Source organism: Helianthus annuus, chromosome 1 (assembly GCF_002127325.2).
Source record: "Helianthus annuus cultivar XRQ/B chromosome 1, HanXRQr2.0-SUNRISE, whole genome shotgun sequence".
NCBI lineage: Eukaryota > Viridiplantae > Streptophyta > Magnoliopsida > Asterales > Asteraceae > Helianthus > Helianthus annuus.
Genome location: NC_035433.2, coordinates 140,645,547 through 140,664,438, shown reverse-complemented (window position 1 = coordinate 140,664,438; position 18,892 = coordinate 140,645,547). Strand labels below are relative to the sequence as shown.

Below are 18,892 nucleotides of genomic sequence, written 5' to 3'. Positions count from 1 at the left end.
AAAAAAAAAAAAAAAAAAAAAAAAAAAAAAAACCCATAATAATGCCAAATGCTCCCTGTGTTCGTACCAAAATTGTTCCTATAAAACCCATAATCACATTTTAACCTCAACAATCCAAGAATCAATGGAAGTGTTCTGAAAGATTAAAAAAAACCCTGAAAACAACAAGTGATTTCCACCAACATTCCCATTTTCAATCATCAATCTGACCTCTGTAATTGTTCTAACAAGTTTTCTACTCTGTTCTTCTGAGTTTATATTTTATGCATTTCGAAATTTTCATGTGTAAAGTTGCTGATTTAACAGGGTTTTAGAAGGGTTTTTTTTACATATTTTCTAATATCACAGCATTTGTTGTTGATTTAGAGGAGTTATTGTAAGTTTTATTAGTGATTTAGTTCCCCTGTTTTTTCAACTTTTGTGTCTTCTACAGATACATACATACATATATATATTTAATAAACTTATTCGGTAAAATTCTACTTATAGCAAAGCTATTGATAGCGTCGGAGTTGTTCTTTCTTTCGCTATGTGATAGTTTAGTGCAAAAGGGTTTTGATAGTCTAATAATCAACCCCTTTTTCAGGGTTTATGGATATTAAGAAACCCTAACCTATAGGGTTTCTCGGGTTCGAACCCGAGTCTCCATTGGCTTTCTAGTTTTTTTATCAGAGACCCAGGTTCGAACCCCATTCGGGTAAACATATTCGGTGGCTAGCTCACGATGATCGGGGAATTCCAGTCAGGGTTTGAACGGGGCAGAGATAGTGGTTCGAACCCCCCAGCTTGGCTTTAGACCTCGGGCCAGTTGGCGAGTCCGGTAAACTTGTTTTTTTTGGTGGTCCCTGTGAATGATAGAGAATGACAAAATTACCCCTGTTTCAGGCCGGTTAGCGGGTCCGGTAAACTCGTTTTTTTTGTCCCTGTCAAATGGTAGAGAATGACAAAATTACCCCTGCTTCAGGCCGGTTAGTGGGTCCGGTAAACTCGTTTTTTTTGTCCTGTCAAAATGATGAGAATGACAAAATTACCCCTGTTTATCAACTTTTGTGTGAGTTTACACATGCATACTTACATACACAGACAGATAGATACATATATATTCATTGTATGTATGTATGTGCTAATTTAGGGCTTAAAATGGTTTTGTATGTCTCTAATCACCTCATGTTTTATGCTGGTGTGGTTAGAACTTAGAAAGAAGTCTGATGGTGTTATATTCTACTTGTGTAGGTTGAAGAAGACGCGATAGCGAATGACCAAAATACCCCTGGAGGTTACTGCGATGAATGCAGACAAGTCGTATTCGAGTATTTCAATGGCGCAAAAAAGAGAAAAACTTATGGCTTTGGTAGGCAGGAATAAAAGTGCGAAAACATCCGTGCCTCAAGAACGCGATAACACGACAAGCATCAAAAAGTCTGAGAAAGAAAGCGCGAAACCGAAGAAATTGAATTCACATTTTTGTAAAAAGTTGTTCCAAGTTCGTCGAAAAAAGATGAATGTGTCGAATGTCACGCTTGCTAAGGAATCGTGTTCAGGTCCTATGCGGAAAAAACAAAGGTGTATTATATATTCTGTTCATGAACGCTTGTTTGTGTTCGTTTGTTTCCATTTGTGTTCAAAAACATTCATTTGAGTTCATTACCCAAAATTAACAAACAAACACAAACGTACACGGACGTAAAATCTCGTTTGGTAAGTGTCATGAACAGTTCGTGAACACATATGTTTCTTAACAAACGAACACGAACAAGGTCGTTCGGTTTGTTTGCAAACCTAAACGGAATATAAAGTTGATCCTTTTGATAACAAATTTGTAGATTATGTTGGGGGCGAGGAGGCGGTGAGAGTGTTCATCAGTCTGGTACAAAAGAAAAGATCGAATCATCTATGTGTTCTGCTTCTTTATATAAAAAAATTGTAGTTTAATGTTCATTTAATGATGAACCCAAATCTGTTAAATATTTACTGATAACCATTTATTACATACGCGACAGGCAGAAGTGAGTTAGCTGAGATTCGGTTAGAGGCCTCAACCGAAATACATAATCATATTCTTCCTTACGTTGACAAGCTTCGTGATCATCGAAACAGAGGTCAAAATGCTGTTTTGTTTGACGGGCAGGTGGAATTCTTGGCGTATTTATTCTTTAAATGATAATCCTTTTTTTTTTACGAACAAAAGATTAAGTATACGTTTAAACGATTTTCTTCTTTTTACTTTATTAACGGGATGTTGCAGGACCGGCTAGTTAAGGTGGTCTCTTTCGTATCGTCATTGCTGGATGACATAAAGAAGCCTATTCTAATCATAGCTTCCACCAGTGCTCTTTCCTTGTGGGAAATCGAGTTTTCAAAGTGGTCAAAGTCGGTCAACGTTGTAACATACAAAGGGACCAAAGATATTCGGGCTGCCATTAGAGGGTCAAAATTTCAAGTCCTTTTATCTTCTCCAGACGCCGTTGTTGAGGTACACAATCCTTTATATTATATGAAAATAACGCCAATATATTCGTTTATGGATTATATCAATCTTGCTGTTTTGCAGGACGTGAAAACGCTTAGTCATGTTAAGTGGGAACTGTTAGTGATAGACGAGTGCCAACGCTACACAATTGCAATGCATTTAAAAAAATTTCGGAAGCTTACGGCTGATATGAAAGTTTTAACGGTTTCTGGTGAACCAGCGGTGTGTTTTCTCATTTCTTTTATCTCAAACGGATCAATAATTAAAAACTAGGTAAAAAGGGAAACGGGTCAAATTGGTCAAAAGGGCTGAAAGCCTACTTAAGTATATGTTTGGTGCAATAAATTATAAACAAATATCTGTGGGTCAAGAATAAAGATATAGATATAAAAAGGGAAAAAAGTCAAATTGGTCAAACGGGCTGAAAATCAACTTGAGTCGATGTTTAGTCTTTACGGAAAGCAATCTCGACAAATGTATGTGGGTCAACCCAGCCCAGCCCGTTTTGACTAGTTACAAAATGACCATTTATCCCAAACTTATTTTGACCCGTTACCTAATCCGCCCACCACATTTTGACTGGTAATAAAATGACGACTTTAGCCTGAACTTGTGTTTTCTCATTTCTTTTATCTCAAACGGGTCAATTATAGAATATAATAGATAAAAGGGAAACGAATCAAATTGGTCAAACGGGCTGGAGGTCAACCTAAGTCTATCATTAGTGCACTAATTATAAACAAATGTATGTGGGTCAACCCAACCCGTTTTGACCCGTGGTCCTGTCATTTCAGGATATTCTGCAGAGCTACCGAATCATTCTTTCGTTGGTTGATTGTGAAAACGAAAAGTTACATGCGAATGCTGACATGGAAGTGAACAATGATATTAGCGCATTGAAAGAAAGACTGTCACCGTTTGTTGCATTTGAGTGCAAGTTCACCACCCTTGATCTTCAAGAGTATTGGGTCCCGGTTCATCTTTCGTCAATGCAAATCGAACAATATTGTTCAATTTTAGCTTCGAATTCGGACACACTCTCTTCATTATCAAAAACAGCTTCACTCAACGATGTCATCACGCAGATCCAAAAGGTTCTTTTTACGGTTGTATTTTTCACATTCTGTTAAGTCAACGCTTCTTAATTTGATTAGTGATTTTTGCAGTGTTGCGATCACCCGTATCTAGTGGACCCCACTTTGCGTAATTCTACAAAAGAACCTTCTTTGATCGATCCATTGGCTGCTGAAGTCAACGTCAGCGGCAAACTGCATGTTTTCGACAAGCTCCTGTTGGAGATTAAACGATGCGGTTTAAGAGCACTTGTACTATTTCATGTAAGTAAATTTTTGAATTTACTTTAGTTTTCTACGTGCTTTACATCGTTACGTTAAATTAATGAGTTGTTTTGTTGGTTGACACTTGACAGTCATCGGTTAACTCAGAGAAGATATCAACCGGACATTTTCTAGACGACCTTGTTCATCAAAGATTCGGCGAGAATTCGTACGTGTATATCCCGGGGCGGGTTCTTTCTAATTCTGCGTATCTAAACAAAAAAGAAGCGTTAGAAATGTTCAACAAAGCAGATAGTGATAGGTTCATCTGCTTATGTGATCACCGTGCTTGTCTGTCGAGTCTTCGACTTTCACGTGTGGATGTGGTAATATTATTCAACAGTGATCCAAACCCACTAAATGACGTAAAAGCCCTCAAGAGGATCACAATTGATTCACATTGTGAGCGGTTAAACGTGTTCCGGTTATATTCAGTATTCACCAGCGAAGAGAAAGCGTTGATTCTCTCAAAGCAAGGTACAACTGTCGACGGTTATATTAGCTGGAGTGTTTACCACCAGCTGTTAGGATGGGGCGCGACCTACGTATTCAGTAAGCTCAAAAGCTGCAGCGAGTCTGAACCTCTGTTTCGTATAGACGATTTGGTTCGCGAGTTGTCAACCCTGTTGATGAACACGCGTGTTGAAACGGAGCGCCCGATCGTATCACACGCGCGTATGCAAGACGGAGCGTATTCTGGAAGTGTCTTGCTATTTGGTGAAACTGAAACGGAAACGCACTCGAAAGAAAAAGGAAGTTGTTCTATTGATGAGTATTTGGTTGATAACAGACATTCTGTTTTTTGGAGTAATTTGGTCAAACAAAGTCAACCTGTACTCGAAAACTCGTGTAGCAGGTTGTCTCGGAGAGTTCAAAAGTCGCCGCAATACTGGTTTGAAGGTATAAATGCAACGAGTCCCTCTTTTGTAAGATCAAAGCCGAGAAGTAAACGAAAATTGCTAAAAAATGTCGGAAGAAAACGGGCAGGTATGTGATACGAACCTACTAATTTGAATCAGTTTGGGCAGAACTGGGTGAGCGCGTAAGCTGAAATTGAAGTAAACAGTTGACCCAGTCAACTAAAAGTTATGTATTTGGGGAAAACGGAATTAGTGGTTCGAAACGTAGATAAAAATAAGCAAATCGCAAGTGTTAAAGTTGTTTGATGTTTTAGTTAAGGGGCTAAACATGTTATTATCAAAGTTGAGGGGCTAAGCATATCATTATTAAAGTTGAAGGGCTAAACATGTCATTACTAAAGTTAAGGGGCTAAAGTTGTTTGTTATTAAAGTTGAGGGGCTAAAGTTGTTTTACTTAAGGGGTTAAACATGTCATTACCAAAGATGCAGGACTAAACATGTCATTATTAAAGTTGAGGAGGTAACGTTGTTTTAGTTAAGGGGTTAAACATGTCATTACCAAAGATACATGGCTAAACATGTCATTATTAAAGTTGAGGGGCTAGAGTTGGTTAATGCCAAAGTTGAGGGGCCAAAGTTGGTTGAAGATTATCTGAATTTTATATACTAAATATTATATAAAATTCAGATAATCTTCAACCCGTTTTGGAATGGGATCCAGGTTGAAGATTATCTGAATTTTATAAAATATTTAGTTTCTTAATTATCGAGTCTTTTATTAATTATCATATCTTTTATTTATTTAGTTTATTTGTGTTTATCTCTAAGGTTGTTAGGGTCCAATATAAATAGAGGTCTTGGTGAACTTTGTTCTTGGAACCTTTGGTTCAATTTATGGTCTTTGATAATCAGTTGTTTCTTGAGCCATTTGATTGCACGCGAAACTGCATCGTAATCCTTCACGAATTGGATTATCGATCTTGTTTGTTCTTGCTTCAATCAAATCTGAATTTCAGATTCTATCAGTATGACAGTTATATCAATAACTTTATTAACTAACGTTAATGTCATATGTTTGATGGTTATTTCATTCATACAGGGCCACATACACCTTTTGGTACTCGTCAAGCACGTATGAATGCGACTGAAGGTTCGAGTCCAAGAACAAATGGAGGTCAACAGAGTCAAACCGAACAACCGCCACCGGATACTTCTACGTCTACACCTCTTGACACGGAAATCGAAAGAATTCAGAAGGAGCGAGAGAAAATCACCAAATCACATCAAGAAGAGGTTTGTTTGTTTGTTTTTTTTTAGTAAAATGCCATTTTCGTCCATGGGTTTGCCAGTTTCGTCCAAAGGTTTGTTTTTCCGCATCTGGATTCAAAAGGTTTGAAATCTTGCCATTTTTATCCGGCTCGTTAACTCCATCCATTTTTCTCCGTTAAGTCAGGGGTATTTATGTATTTTTTTTTGTTAACCTAAAGGGTAATTCGGTCTTTTTCAGGGGTATTCGATTTTTTTACATAAAGTGAAAAAGACCGAATTGCCATTTTAAGTTAGCAAAAAAGACGAGAATACCCCTGACTTAACGGAGGAAAAAATGGATGGAGTTAACGAGCCGGATGAAAATGGCAAGATTTCAAACCTTTTTGATCCAGTTGCTGAAAAACAAACCTTTGGACGAAAGTCGCAAAACTGGCAAAACCTCAGGGACGAAAACGGGATGTTACTCTTTTTTTAGAAAAAAAAAAACACGTCTCTTCTGGTTATATTACAACATGGTAATGTTGTTGTTTACATGCATGCAGAAATCAATGCTGCTTTCTGAATTAGAAAAAGTGATTTCCGAGGCGCAAAAGAAGTACGATGCACTAGTGCATGACTCCGAGACGAAATTGGCAGATGAACTGAAGATTCTCGAAGACTACGAGAAGCTTGTTAGTGCCAACAAACTTCTGGCGGAGATTTTGGCGCAAAACTGGCAGGATGCACTCAATCCAAATCAAACCGAGTTCAACCGGAAGAGAAAACAGAAAGGTATATATATATATATATATATATAGGATTTCAAGATAACTTAATTTCTTTCAAGAACATCATTTGGTTATTGTTTTGTTTCCTTTGATTACAGACACTAGCGCGTTTAGCATTCTTCAAATCCCTGCGTCTGCGCTGGTTCGACCCAAGAACCCTTGTTTGACCCGTGGTCCCACCAGCTTTTTTCCTGCCGGGCCAGGACTGCGCTCTCCAGCTCCTCATCTAAGGTCAAGTTCATCGATGTTTGCATCATTACGCAACCTGCCCGCCACTGGTGAACCGTCTCTCTCAGTCAATTACCCAAACAGTTGACAAACACTGTCCTGTATAGAAACAGAATCATAGTGTTGAGTTTATCGAGTATATAATAGACTATAGAGATCTGACCGGACAGCCATTTTGATCTTGCAAGTGTGTCTATGCACTTGTTATAGAGGTTTTCGGTAGCTTTTTTAGGTGTGTGTGGTTTAGTATGAATATGAAGAAGTGTTACTTGCAGTTGAGTAATTCTTTTGGGAATATAAATAGTCGGGGGGGGGGGGGGGGGGATATTGCACGGTCCTCCCAACCGCTGGAGTGATCCCACTCCACAAGCTAGCTCAGCCCCATAGCTGCCTGGCGGTGAATACCCCATCCCGAGCTGAGTCCGTTTCCTTCTGGGAAGAAGGTGGCCGATTGTCCCCGTGCCTGGACTCGATATGTACTCAAATCATATTCATTCAGAAATATATAGAATGACATCCACACAAATTCATTGTTTCTCTTTATTTTAGTTTTTCATGATAAGCATTTGTGTATACTTCTTTTATTCGGCAAGAATTCTCGCAAGCCGTCGATTCAAACAACTCACCAAAGGTTGCGTCTTTCAGATCAAAGCTGCATACCGGTACCACCATTAATTCGACAAGTGGTTTAGTTAGTTGTGATAGTTATATTTATGTTACTAGCAGCTGAAAATTCCCTTTGGGACTTTAAAGTTTAAATAGTCATTTATGTATTTGTTCATGCTTATTCAGAAAAATTTATTCACTTTTTTTTTTTTCTAGTTTTTTTGGGTGTAAATGGCACAAGAGTGTGCATTAAATAAATAAGTTCATACGATTAACAAAATACATATAGAGATTTATATTTTTGGTGGCAAAAGACACAGTAAGTTGTTTCATAAAATTTATTTTATGATTAGTGTTTTCATGATATAGCAATATTGAACCCATGACCTCCTCATATCTAAACACCTAGAGGGTTTTCCCTCTACCACTAAGCCACAGCCTCAGCGGCAACAATTTATGACTTTCATTTCTTGTTTTGATATAGAGGTGGGCAAAAAACCGGTTAATTAACTGGAACCGAAATCGGTTATTAACCGTAGAACATTAAGCGGTTAGTGATTAACAATACCGCCAGTTAGTAACTGGAAAACCGATAAAAAAACCGAAAAATTCAAAAAAAAAAAAAAAAACAAAAAAATTGGTTAATTAACCGAAAATAACCGGTGAAAGTGTTATAGTGATGTGACATTTACTTTAAGACGTGGGAGTGACGTGAAGCGAAAAAAATAAAACAACTTGTGTGTAAAGTGATAAACAAGTACTTTAATATTAAGATACCAATACATGGCCTAAATTACACATGGTTTAACAACTAAAAATATTATAAAGCTTTAAATTATAACTAATTTAAAAGTATTTTATTTAAATACTATAAGTAAGTGCGTATAAGTGTTGTATCAAATACTTTGGGAGTTTTTAAAAAAAAAATGATTTTTTACTTTTAACCCAAAAATATTTGATAAATTACTTTTTACCTAAAATAATTTGAATATTTACTTTTAACACAAAACTTTTCATCTTTTCCAATTTAACATTGTAACCTTTTTACTTTCGAATTTGATACCTTATACTTTTCATATTTCACAAAATTTCGTTTTACGCTTCGTTCTAAATTTTTCACGTTAACACGAAGCAAGGTGCGCGTGTGGTTCAACGTTTTTACGTCGTCTATTTTTTCCCATTTGACAGGTTCGTCATAACGTACGGGTCCTGGATCGACTTACTTATTATTTTTAATGTTTTACGTTTCTTTCTAATTTCTTCGCATTAACACGCAGCAAATTCAGTGTTAGTGATTGCTCGCGGTGGTGTGATATTGATGTTATTTGGCACGGTTTTATGCCCGTGCTGCAATGCGGGAGTGCTTAATGCTAGTTATTACTTCATTCATAAAATTCAATAAGTAATGTATTTGTTAAAGTTATAAGTTTATAATTTTTATTTATGCAAATAACTTAAAAAACAAAGAATCTTGTGAAGACACGTGTTAACAATTTCCATTAGTTTAAAATTTACCTCTTGAAATGGTAGATAAGATAAAGTCAGTTTTTCTTATTTAACTAAAATCTTTTTTTACAGGCAAATTTGGATCACTCTACAAATCATTTGAGTATCATTGTGTCATTAGCAAAACAATCCGATCATATCTATCTCCACTAGACATAATGCCTATACACCAATTTAGAAGGAAACCAAATAAATATCCATCTCCACTAGACATAATGCCTATATACCAATTCAGGAGGAAACCCGATAAATATAAGAAAACCTCTTTGTGGGAATCGAACCCAAGACCAATTGGTCCAAAGAATTATCCCAATTACCCACCAATTTACCAACCCGCTAGCGATGCAAGGAAATCGCCAATATGTTTGATTAATGACAAACAATTCAAATATAAAAAAAAACATTTCACAAAATCAACACAAGTGGTCAAGATTTACCGGTTAATAAGAATCTGAAAAACAAAGTTTAATGCAAAACGAGACAATCCTTCATCTGGGCGGAAGTCACAAGCGTTTACCCGCGCATGGAAATCATCACAGCTTTAATTATCATCGGGAATTGATCGAAGATGAAGAAACGGCTTGGGAGATGGAAGAATACTGCCGAAATCGCCTAAAATCGCCTCTGAATTCATCTCTGATGGCTGGGAATAGAATGGTCCCTCAAAATCACGAATTAGGTCGTTTTAAATACTTTCCCGCAACCGCCTCTCCCACACGTCGCAGGAGAGTCCCGAGTCTTTTCGCGTGGCGCCTGGATAACCCATCTAGGGCCCACTTACTTGGTCATTGTAGCGTGTCGTGGGAGTTGAAGGAGCATCCCCCCCGTGGAGCGGGGATGTCTAGTTTTCAAAATTTATGTTGCGGTTCCCGTGCTGACCCTTCGATCCCATTTTTCTGCTCGGATGCTCTTTTTACCATGTTTAGCACCTGTTAATCCTAAAAAACCCCATACATGATAAGCGCATATACCATTACGAATAAGCACGTTTAAATACTTAAAACCAACACAAACTATACAAAATACGACGTGTTTATACACGCACATCAATTACCTTCCTCATAAAGCCTCAGTTTCATTTTAAACTGCCACCACCACTTAGCAAGGAGCACAATGTTTGCGTCTCTAAGCCAAGACAACCCCAAACCCCCTGCCTTAATCGGATTGGTGATGTTCTTCCAACTAACCCAATTTATTTTATTTTTTTATTCATCGCCTCCAAAAAAAACCTGCGCCTTTTAGCCTCTCATTGGTCCAAGATTTTTCTTAAGAGTTTTAGACTATGGGGTGGGTGGGGCTTGGGTTGGGTACATTGCTCGACACGTGCCAGTTGTGGGCTCCACCAGTTCACACCCAAAAAAGTGGGGTGTGGAAGGGGCTTGGCCAGACGGCCCGCACCAATTTTTTTTATACATTAATCATAGAATTTAATAAAGTAATTTTAAAAACACTTTTTATTTATATTAAATAACTTCGATAAAAAAATACATTACATTACCAAAAAAATCAATCATCTTCATCTTTATCTTCAATGGAGTTGAATCTAGGAAGTGTAGAAACATATTCTACCAAATCAGCTCGAAGGTTTGAATTTATTTTTCTTGACTCGATTAGATTTTGGTTTTGCGTTCTCTCTTCGTCAGTAACGTCTTTGTTATTTGATTCGTCTCCTCGCCATAATATTCAACTAGTGCACGCCTTTCATTCTCTAAAATCATGTTGTGTGGATTGATGCACGCGTACATCACGTTTCTTATTTGATCTTTTTCATACAATCGACAATGCATGCTCAAAATGCGCCATCTTTTCTGCAAAACACCAAATGCTAGCTCGACGTCTTCGCGTGCCGCCATCTGAACTTTGTTAAACTTTATTCTTTTAGGATCTAGGGTTCCATCTCTTGAAAGTGATTTAAAAAAACAGCCCACTCAGGGTAAATTCCATCAACAAAATAGTACCAATACTTGTATGCAACCTCATTTACAAAAAAATGTTCCTTTTGGTCCAACACCATTTATTAGATCATTGAAAAGGGGCGAATGACGTGTAATGTTTATATTGTTATGTGAACCGGACATACCAAAGAATGTGTCGCAACCCCCGATCCCTTATCTGTCCCGGGAACAGGCGGACGCGAACTCAGTTGTGGTGGTATCAGGTTATTTAATCTCGCAGCGGAATTTACATCAGGACCGTAGTTAGGAAATGTTTATCAGAGTGAAACCACCATTTTTTGATATTAATAAACACATGGGCAAAACCCAAGTTTCTTATTACAATACATTATAGGGACAAACCCTATTTTATTAAATTTAAAACATCTTGTTTTAGATAACTTTTATAGCCACTTATTTTCTAAGCCGTCAGTGCTCTCGAGCTGGCTTTTTCCCAGTTGGCTTTCACATTGTGTTACCTGAAACATGTTTTAAAAATATTTTGTCAGCGGGAAATACTGGTGAGTGAATCCCAATTTAATTAAGAAACATTTTATCAATTACCACAGTATTGAGAGTGATTACAATGTTTATATCTACACAATTACCCATTCAGTACTTGCCACTCGACGTATCTATGGCTATGGTCATATCACACATTGGCTACCCGTCGTCCAATTGTGAAGATTATCAAGTAGTGTATACAAAACCCCATAATACCGGCGATAATTGAAGAATTACACGACTCATATACTGGTAATATAATATAAATAATTGAGGTTTTATAAAAATAGTTGACACGAAAAGGAGATTACTCACATTGCTATCTTAGATTTCTCTTGAGGGTTTCCTGGATATAATCTATAATTTATACAAATGTACATTGGTTAGTATCATAACCCTTTGAAATTATTAATAATACCCTCCCCGAGACGGCATTCCAACAACTACGTCGGGCAGAACCACGACAGTTGTTACGGAACCCTAAATCAATCGGGCAGCGTAACTATTATGAAACTGGGGTTATAATACTTACAACGGAGCAAAACCTCGCTAATTAAGGGTATAATACCCGACTATAATGCTTATAACTTTCAGAATTCGAGATTGAGATTGAAATGTGAGCGACGGAAAACGAAGTCTGATGGCCTTCTTATATAGTTGCTGATTCTAGTCCTATCGCGGCCCGCGTAAGGTAAGGCTAAGCCTTACGCGGACCGCGTCAACACGCGGTCAACTCAATAGCTTAGCTCAGTCATCCTCTAGACCGCCATGATCATGACACGTGTCGGCCTCTGGGTGTATCCGCGTTTCACGAGCTCTCGCGGCCTGCGTCAACTGTCTAGAACTCTCACGCGGCCGGCTTTAACTAATGAAATCAGCGGAGTCAACTTCAGTCTTAATACCGCCCGCGTGAACTTAGGGTGAGGTCTTACGCGGCCCGCCTCAGCCCTATATTTCTTGTTTTTTTATTTATTCTATAAATATAACATAACTAGGGCTCGGTTTTCACATACGGGGCATAATATAGGACATATTAGGACTTTTTAAGATGTAATAGAATATCAGAAATATTATGAGGGTGTCGGTTTATCGAGGGTTGTTACATTCTCCCCACCTTACTTTAGAGCTCGTCCTCGAGATCTACTGAAAAAAATGCGGGTATTTCCTTTGCATTTCTGACTCAAGCTCCCATGTGTATTCAGGTCCTCTTTTGGAGTCCCACTTTACTTTGACTAGAACTAATCGCTTATGCTTAAGATTCTTGATTTTCCTGTCTTCAATTTGTAGAGGCCTTTCTATAAACTTGAGTTGTTCATTTACCTCTATATCCTTAAGAGGCACTATCAGTGATTCATCAGCTAAACACTTTTTGAGATTAGATACATGAAACACATCATGTATTCCTGTCATTTCCTCTGACAATTGTAGCTGATAGGCTACAGGTCCTATTCTTCTAATAATTTTGAAAGGTCCAATATACCTGGGACTTAACTTTCATCTTTTAATGAATCTTACCACTCCTTTCCAAGGAGAGACTTTCAACAATACTTTATCTCCTATCTGAAACTCCAATGGCTTGCGTCTGTTATTGGCATAGCTCTTTTGTCGATCACGTGTTGCTTTCAGTCGTTCTTTGACTTGAATAATCTTGTCGGTTGTTTCTTGTACTATTTCAGGTCCAGATAGTTGCTTTTCCCCAATTTCTGCCCAACAGACTGGGGTTCGACACTTTCTTCCATAAAGTGCTTCAAATGGTGCAGCATTGATACTTGTGTGATAACTATTATTATAAGAAAATTCTATTAAAGGTAAATGATCATCCCAATTACCTCCGAAATCAATTACACAAGCTCTAAGCATGTCCTCCATTGTTTGAATTGTCCTTTCGCTTTGTCCATCCGTTTGTGGATGATAGGCCGTACTTAGCTTTAACTTGGTTCCCATTGCCTTTTGGAAACTTGACCAAAAATGAGATGTAAATCGACTATCTCTATCAGAAACAATAGATAAAGGAATGCCATGTAAAGAAACAATTTCATTTACATACAATTTAGATAATTGTTCCATACTAATTGTTTCTTTTATTGGTAGAAAATAAGCTGACTTAGTTAGTCTATCTACAATCACCCAGATTGTATCATTTCCTTTTCTAGTTTTGGGTAATTTAGTAACAAAATCCATTGTTATTAATTCCCATTTCCAAACTGGCATTTCTAATTATTGTAACAAACCTGAGGGTTTTTGATGTTCAGCCTTAACTTGTGAACAAGTTAAACATTTAGAAACATAGGTTGCTATGTCCTTTTTCATTCCTATCCACCAGAAATTTTTCCTTAAATCCTGGTACATTTTATCACTTCCTGGATGCATCGTATACTTAGACTTATGGGCTTCTTCTAATATACGATTACGCAGGTTTCCTAATTTAGGTATCCACATTCTCTTTTCATGAAATCTCCAAATTCCATCCGTTCCTTGTTCCAATTCTTTTAACATACCTTTTAATTTTTCAAAATCATCCTTGATTACTGATTCTTGTGCTTCTCTTATCTGATTATTTAAATCTACTTGCAGATTTAATTTAAGAACACATACCCTTTTTGGTTTTTCTTGATACTTTCGGCTTAAAGCATCTGCTACTATATTTGCTTTTCCTTCATGATACTGGATATCACAATCATAGTCACTAAGAAATTCTATCCAGCGTCTTTGCCTCATATTCAACTCTTTTTGCTTGAAAATATACCTTAAACTCTTATGATCAGTGAATATGATAAACTTACTACCATAAAGGTAATGTCTCCAAATCTTAAGAGCAAAAATTATAGCTCCTAACTCTAAATCATAGGTTGAATAATTCTCTTCATGATTCTTAAGTTGTCTAGATGCATAAGCTATAACCTTTTGTCGTTGCATCAACACACATCCATAACCTAATTTAGAAGCATCACAATAAACTACAAAGTCTTCAGTTCCTTCTGGTAATGCTAATATAGGTGTATGGGTTAATCTTTGCTTAAGGATTCTAAACGCTTCTTCTTGTTTTAATCCCCATTCAAATTTAACAGATTTACAGGTTAGCTTAGTTAAGGGAATGGCTATTCTAGAAAAATCTTGAATAAATCTTCTATAATAACCAGCCAATCCTAAGAAACTTCTAATTTCAGTTGGTGACTCAGGGGTTTTCCATTTAGTAATTGCTTCAATCTTTGTTGGATCTACATGAATTCCTTCATGATTGACTAGGTGTCCAAGAAATTGTACCTGTTCTAACCAAAATTCACACTTTGAAAACTTAGCATAAAGTTTTTCCTTTCTTAACAAACTTAAAAGTGCGTGCAAATGCTTTGCATGATCTTCTTTATTCTTAGAATAAATTAGTATATCATCTATGAATACAATTATGAATTTATCCAACTATGGCTTACATATTTGGTTCATCATGTCCATAAATGCAGCTGGGGCATTGGTTAAACCAAATGACATGACAGTAAATTCATAATGACCATACCTTGTTCTAAATACGGTTTTAGGAATATCCTCTTCCTGTACCTTTAATTGATGATATCCTGACCTTAAATCGATTTTAGAGAAAAATCGAGCTCCTTGTAGTTGATCAAACAAATCATCGGTTCTCGGTAATGGGTACGGATTCTTAATCGTGACTTTGTTTAATTTACGGTAGTCAATGCACATACGCATTGATACGTCCTTCTTTTTAACAAACAGTATTGGCGCTCCCCATGGCGACGAACTTGGCTGTATGAATCCTTTCTCTAACAATTCATCTAATTATTTCTTCAATTCTTGCATTTCAGCGGGTGCCAAACGGTAAGGTGCTTTGGCAATTGGTGATGTTCCTGGTAGCAGATGAATTCTGAATTCAACTTCTCTGTCTGGAGGTTGTCCTGGCAATTCTTCTGGAAAGACATCTGAAAACTGAGATACTACTGGAATATCTTTTAAATCTTTTCCTTTAGTGTTAGTGATTATGGAAATCAAATACACTATAGAACCTTTTCTTATACAACTTGCAATTTTCATCACATATATGAATTTTGTGTATCTAAAAGGCTTATCTCCTTTAATTGTGATCGTTTTATCTTTTGGTGAATTTACTCGAATTAACTTTTGATCACATAAAATACTGGCTTTATTGGCTATTAACCAATCCATTCCTAAAACAACATCAAATCCTACCAGATTCATGGGATAAAGATTTGCAATAAATTTCTGATTTGAAATTTCTATACTTGCTCCTTGCAAGATTTCAGAAATTCTAACGGTTTCTCCATTGGCTGTCTCTACTAGACATTCTTGTGGTAGTTTAGTTAATGACTTATTTAGAAATTTGCAAAATGATGTATTAATAAAACTTTGGTTTGCACCAGAGTCAAATAATACTTTAGCAAAGACATCATTAACTAAAAACTTACCAGCTATGACATCTGGAATCATCCTGGCTTCATCTACAGTTAGCACAAATGCTCTAGCATTTTTAGTATTCTTATTGTCTGCAGCTGGAGCTAATTTTGGACAATTTGGCTTGATGTGACCTTTTTCCCCGCAGTTGTAGCATATCCTGCTGTTTTTCTTTCTGCAATCTTCTTCCTTGTGTCCCGATACTTTGCAAAAGTCACAGTATATAGAGCATCTTCCTGAATGCTTTCTTTTGCAATTCCTATAGTAAGGTGTAGAGGTGGAACCTATATTTCTCCCACAATTAGAATTTCCAGAACGAAATTCTTGTGTAAGCCTTTGGGTTAAGTTCCTCCTCTGATCTTCTTCTCTAGTGCGGACTAATTCATCAGTCAAGGTATTTGTTAATTCTACAGCTTCTTCTATATTCTGAGGTCTAGCTACCTTGACTATGTGTCTAATCTCTCCAATTAATCCCCAGATATAACGGGAAATTAACACTGGTTCTGGTGAAGCAAGAGTTGGCACTATTCTAGCATATTCAAAGAATATTTTAGTGTATCCCTTACTATCCACACCAGTCATCCTAAGGTTTAGGAATATGTTTGCTATCTGTTCCTTCTCATTGGGTGGGCAGAATTTCCTTTCTACCTTGTTCTTAAATTCTTCCCATTCCATATTGTAGGTTTGATCACTTCCTCTTGTTTGGAGGATAGTGTTCCACCATTCTAGTGCTGCATTCTTAAACAGATTAGAAGCAAACAGTATCTTATCTTCTTCAGCACACTTGCTTATCCTTAAGACTGCCTCAGTTTTCTCTATCCAGCGTAAGGTTGCAATGGCCCCTTCATTGCCCGAGAATTCCATTGGTTTACAAGACCAGAATTCTTTATAAGAATAACCATAAGGCATGGTTCTTCTTCTCTTGGGAATAGGCAATTGAAGTACATGTCCATTGTTCACGCTATGCTCTGGTTCACTTGGTCGCTTACTGCTATGCTTACTTTTAGTATCAGCATCTTTAACAGTTTGAAGTATAAATGGCATTGCATCTATAATTCCCTGTGCCACTATGTGTTGAATAGCACTATTATCCATTTGGTTTCCATTGTTATTGTTGTTCGGATTCTCATTAACCACGTTAATGTTACTCTGGTTATCATTATTCAGATTTTCTTGATTTCCTTGGTCGTCCATCTGAATTTTAAACAAGTATCCCATATTAATATCACAATTAATATCTTAATATAGTTAATCACATGACACACATTTTTACCAAAAGCGTCGATCATTGCGACTATACTCTTTTCATATACTATTATGCTTTTATTACACACTAATACTGAAATAAACTTACAATACCAACAGAAAGAAAATTACACTAATAGTAATATGCATCCGTACACACATATTTTATTTTATTTTATTATTATTATTACTACTACAATCTCCTCCATTCTCACATTCCTGGATATGGATTTATCTAAAAATCCATATTGCGCTCGTCGTATTTTCATACGAGACGCTCTCCCACCTGACGCATTCTCTCACTGCTTTCTAAGATTTCCTCCCCGAAAGTCCTGAGTTCTTGGACGTTTTCTGCACTCATTGGGGGTGCAGGTTCTCGGACTGGGTTTGGAATCTGGGGTACGTGTTCCTGATACGGGGGTGTAGGTGCCTGAAATTGGTAAGGATCCTCTAATATTTCCCTAATATAATCATCTTGGTAATAGGGATCTAAAGGGTCCATACCTAGGTAAGCTTCTATGTTCTGTATGGGTGGATAATCCTGGATAGGATAACGTTGCACAAAATCCCTATTGTTGTCCCACCAGGGGTCGTAATTTGAGTCTAGAGGGTTTGGTGCAGGCACTCTAGGGATTTCTTCTGGTTTAAAGTCGTGCATCTCCACTTGGTTTTCCTGATTTTCTATTTCCATAGGTTGTTCTGAGTTTTGTGGTTGTGGGGCTATTAGTTGTTCCAGACTTGGGTCAACAGCAGTTGTAGCTAAGATATGGAAATTAGCTAGGCTTCTATTTAGCATATCTTGATTATGAGTATCTGTCTCTCGCTTAATAGCTGCTAAAGCCCTTTGCTGTTGCAATTTTCGCATTCTCTTCCTACGGGCAAAAGCTTCTTTACTGAACCATCCTCGTTTCTTATTAGGAAATGGTTCTTCAGATTGAGCTCTAAAGGCAAATATTCCATCCTCCTGATCAGCAGAATACCCCGAAAGGGCAGGCTGTGATGATGTACCTTCACTCCTAGGTGAATCAGATAACTGACGATTCAGATCTGAGGGTCCTTGATCACTCATACTGAAAACTAACAAATAGTCAAATAACACATAACACATAATTACAGTTATGCACGTATTTCCGTAATTTATTTTCTAACACAAAATTGAAAATTTAAGTATCAGCAGAACACTTCTTTGGCTCAAAACAGTGGCTAGGCTCTGATACCACCTTCTGTCGCAACCCCCGATCCCTTATCTGTCCCGGGAACGGGCGGACGCGAACTCAGTTGTGGTGGTATCAGGTTATTTAATCTCGCAGCGGAATTTACATCAGGACCGTAGTTAGGAAATGTTTATCAGAGTAAAACCACCATTTTTGATATTAATAAACACATGGGCAAAACCCAAGTTTCTTATTACAATACATTATAGGGACAAACCCTGTTTTATTAAATTTAAAACATCTTGTTTTAGATAACTTTTAGAGCCACTTATTTTCCAAGCCGTCAGTGCTCTCGAGTTGGCTTTTTCCCAGTTGGCTTTCACATTGTGTTACCTGAAACATGTTTTAAAAATATTTTGTCAGCGGGAAATACTGGTGAGTGAATCCCAATTTAATCAAGAAACATTTTATCAATTACCACAGTATTGAGAGCGATTACAATGTTTATATCTACACAATTACCCATTCAGTACTTGCCACTCGACGTATCTATGGCTATGGTCATATCACACATTGGCTACCCGTCGTCC

General features: G+C 37.2%; 1 protein-coding gene across 1 annotated transcript; it reads left to right on the top strand.

The window, feature by feature from the left end:
* The first annotated feature begins 1,990 nt into the window (after window positions 1-1,990).
* On the top strand, window positions 1,991-7,466 carry LOC110933011 (helicase protein MOM1). The gene is made up of 9 exons (XM_022176255.2): window positions 1,991-2,128; window positions 2,246-2,473; window positions 2,552-2,692; window positions 3,265-3,564; window positions 3,637-3,807; window positions 3,900-4,794; window positions 5,767-5,960; window positions 6,479-6,707; window positions 6,802-7,466. The coding sequence occupies exons 3-9, from the start codon at window positions 2,624-2,626 to the stop codon at window positions 7,017-7,019; spliced, it is 2,076 nt and encodes a 691-aa protein (XP_022031947.2). The 5' UTR covers window positions 1,991-2,128; window positions 2,246-2,473; window positions 2,552-2,623; the 3' UTR covers window positions 7,020-7,466.
* Window positions 7,467-18,892: the final 11,426 nt, after the last annotated feature.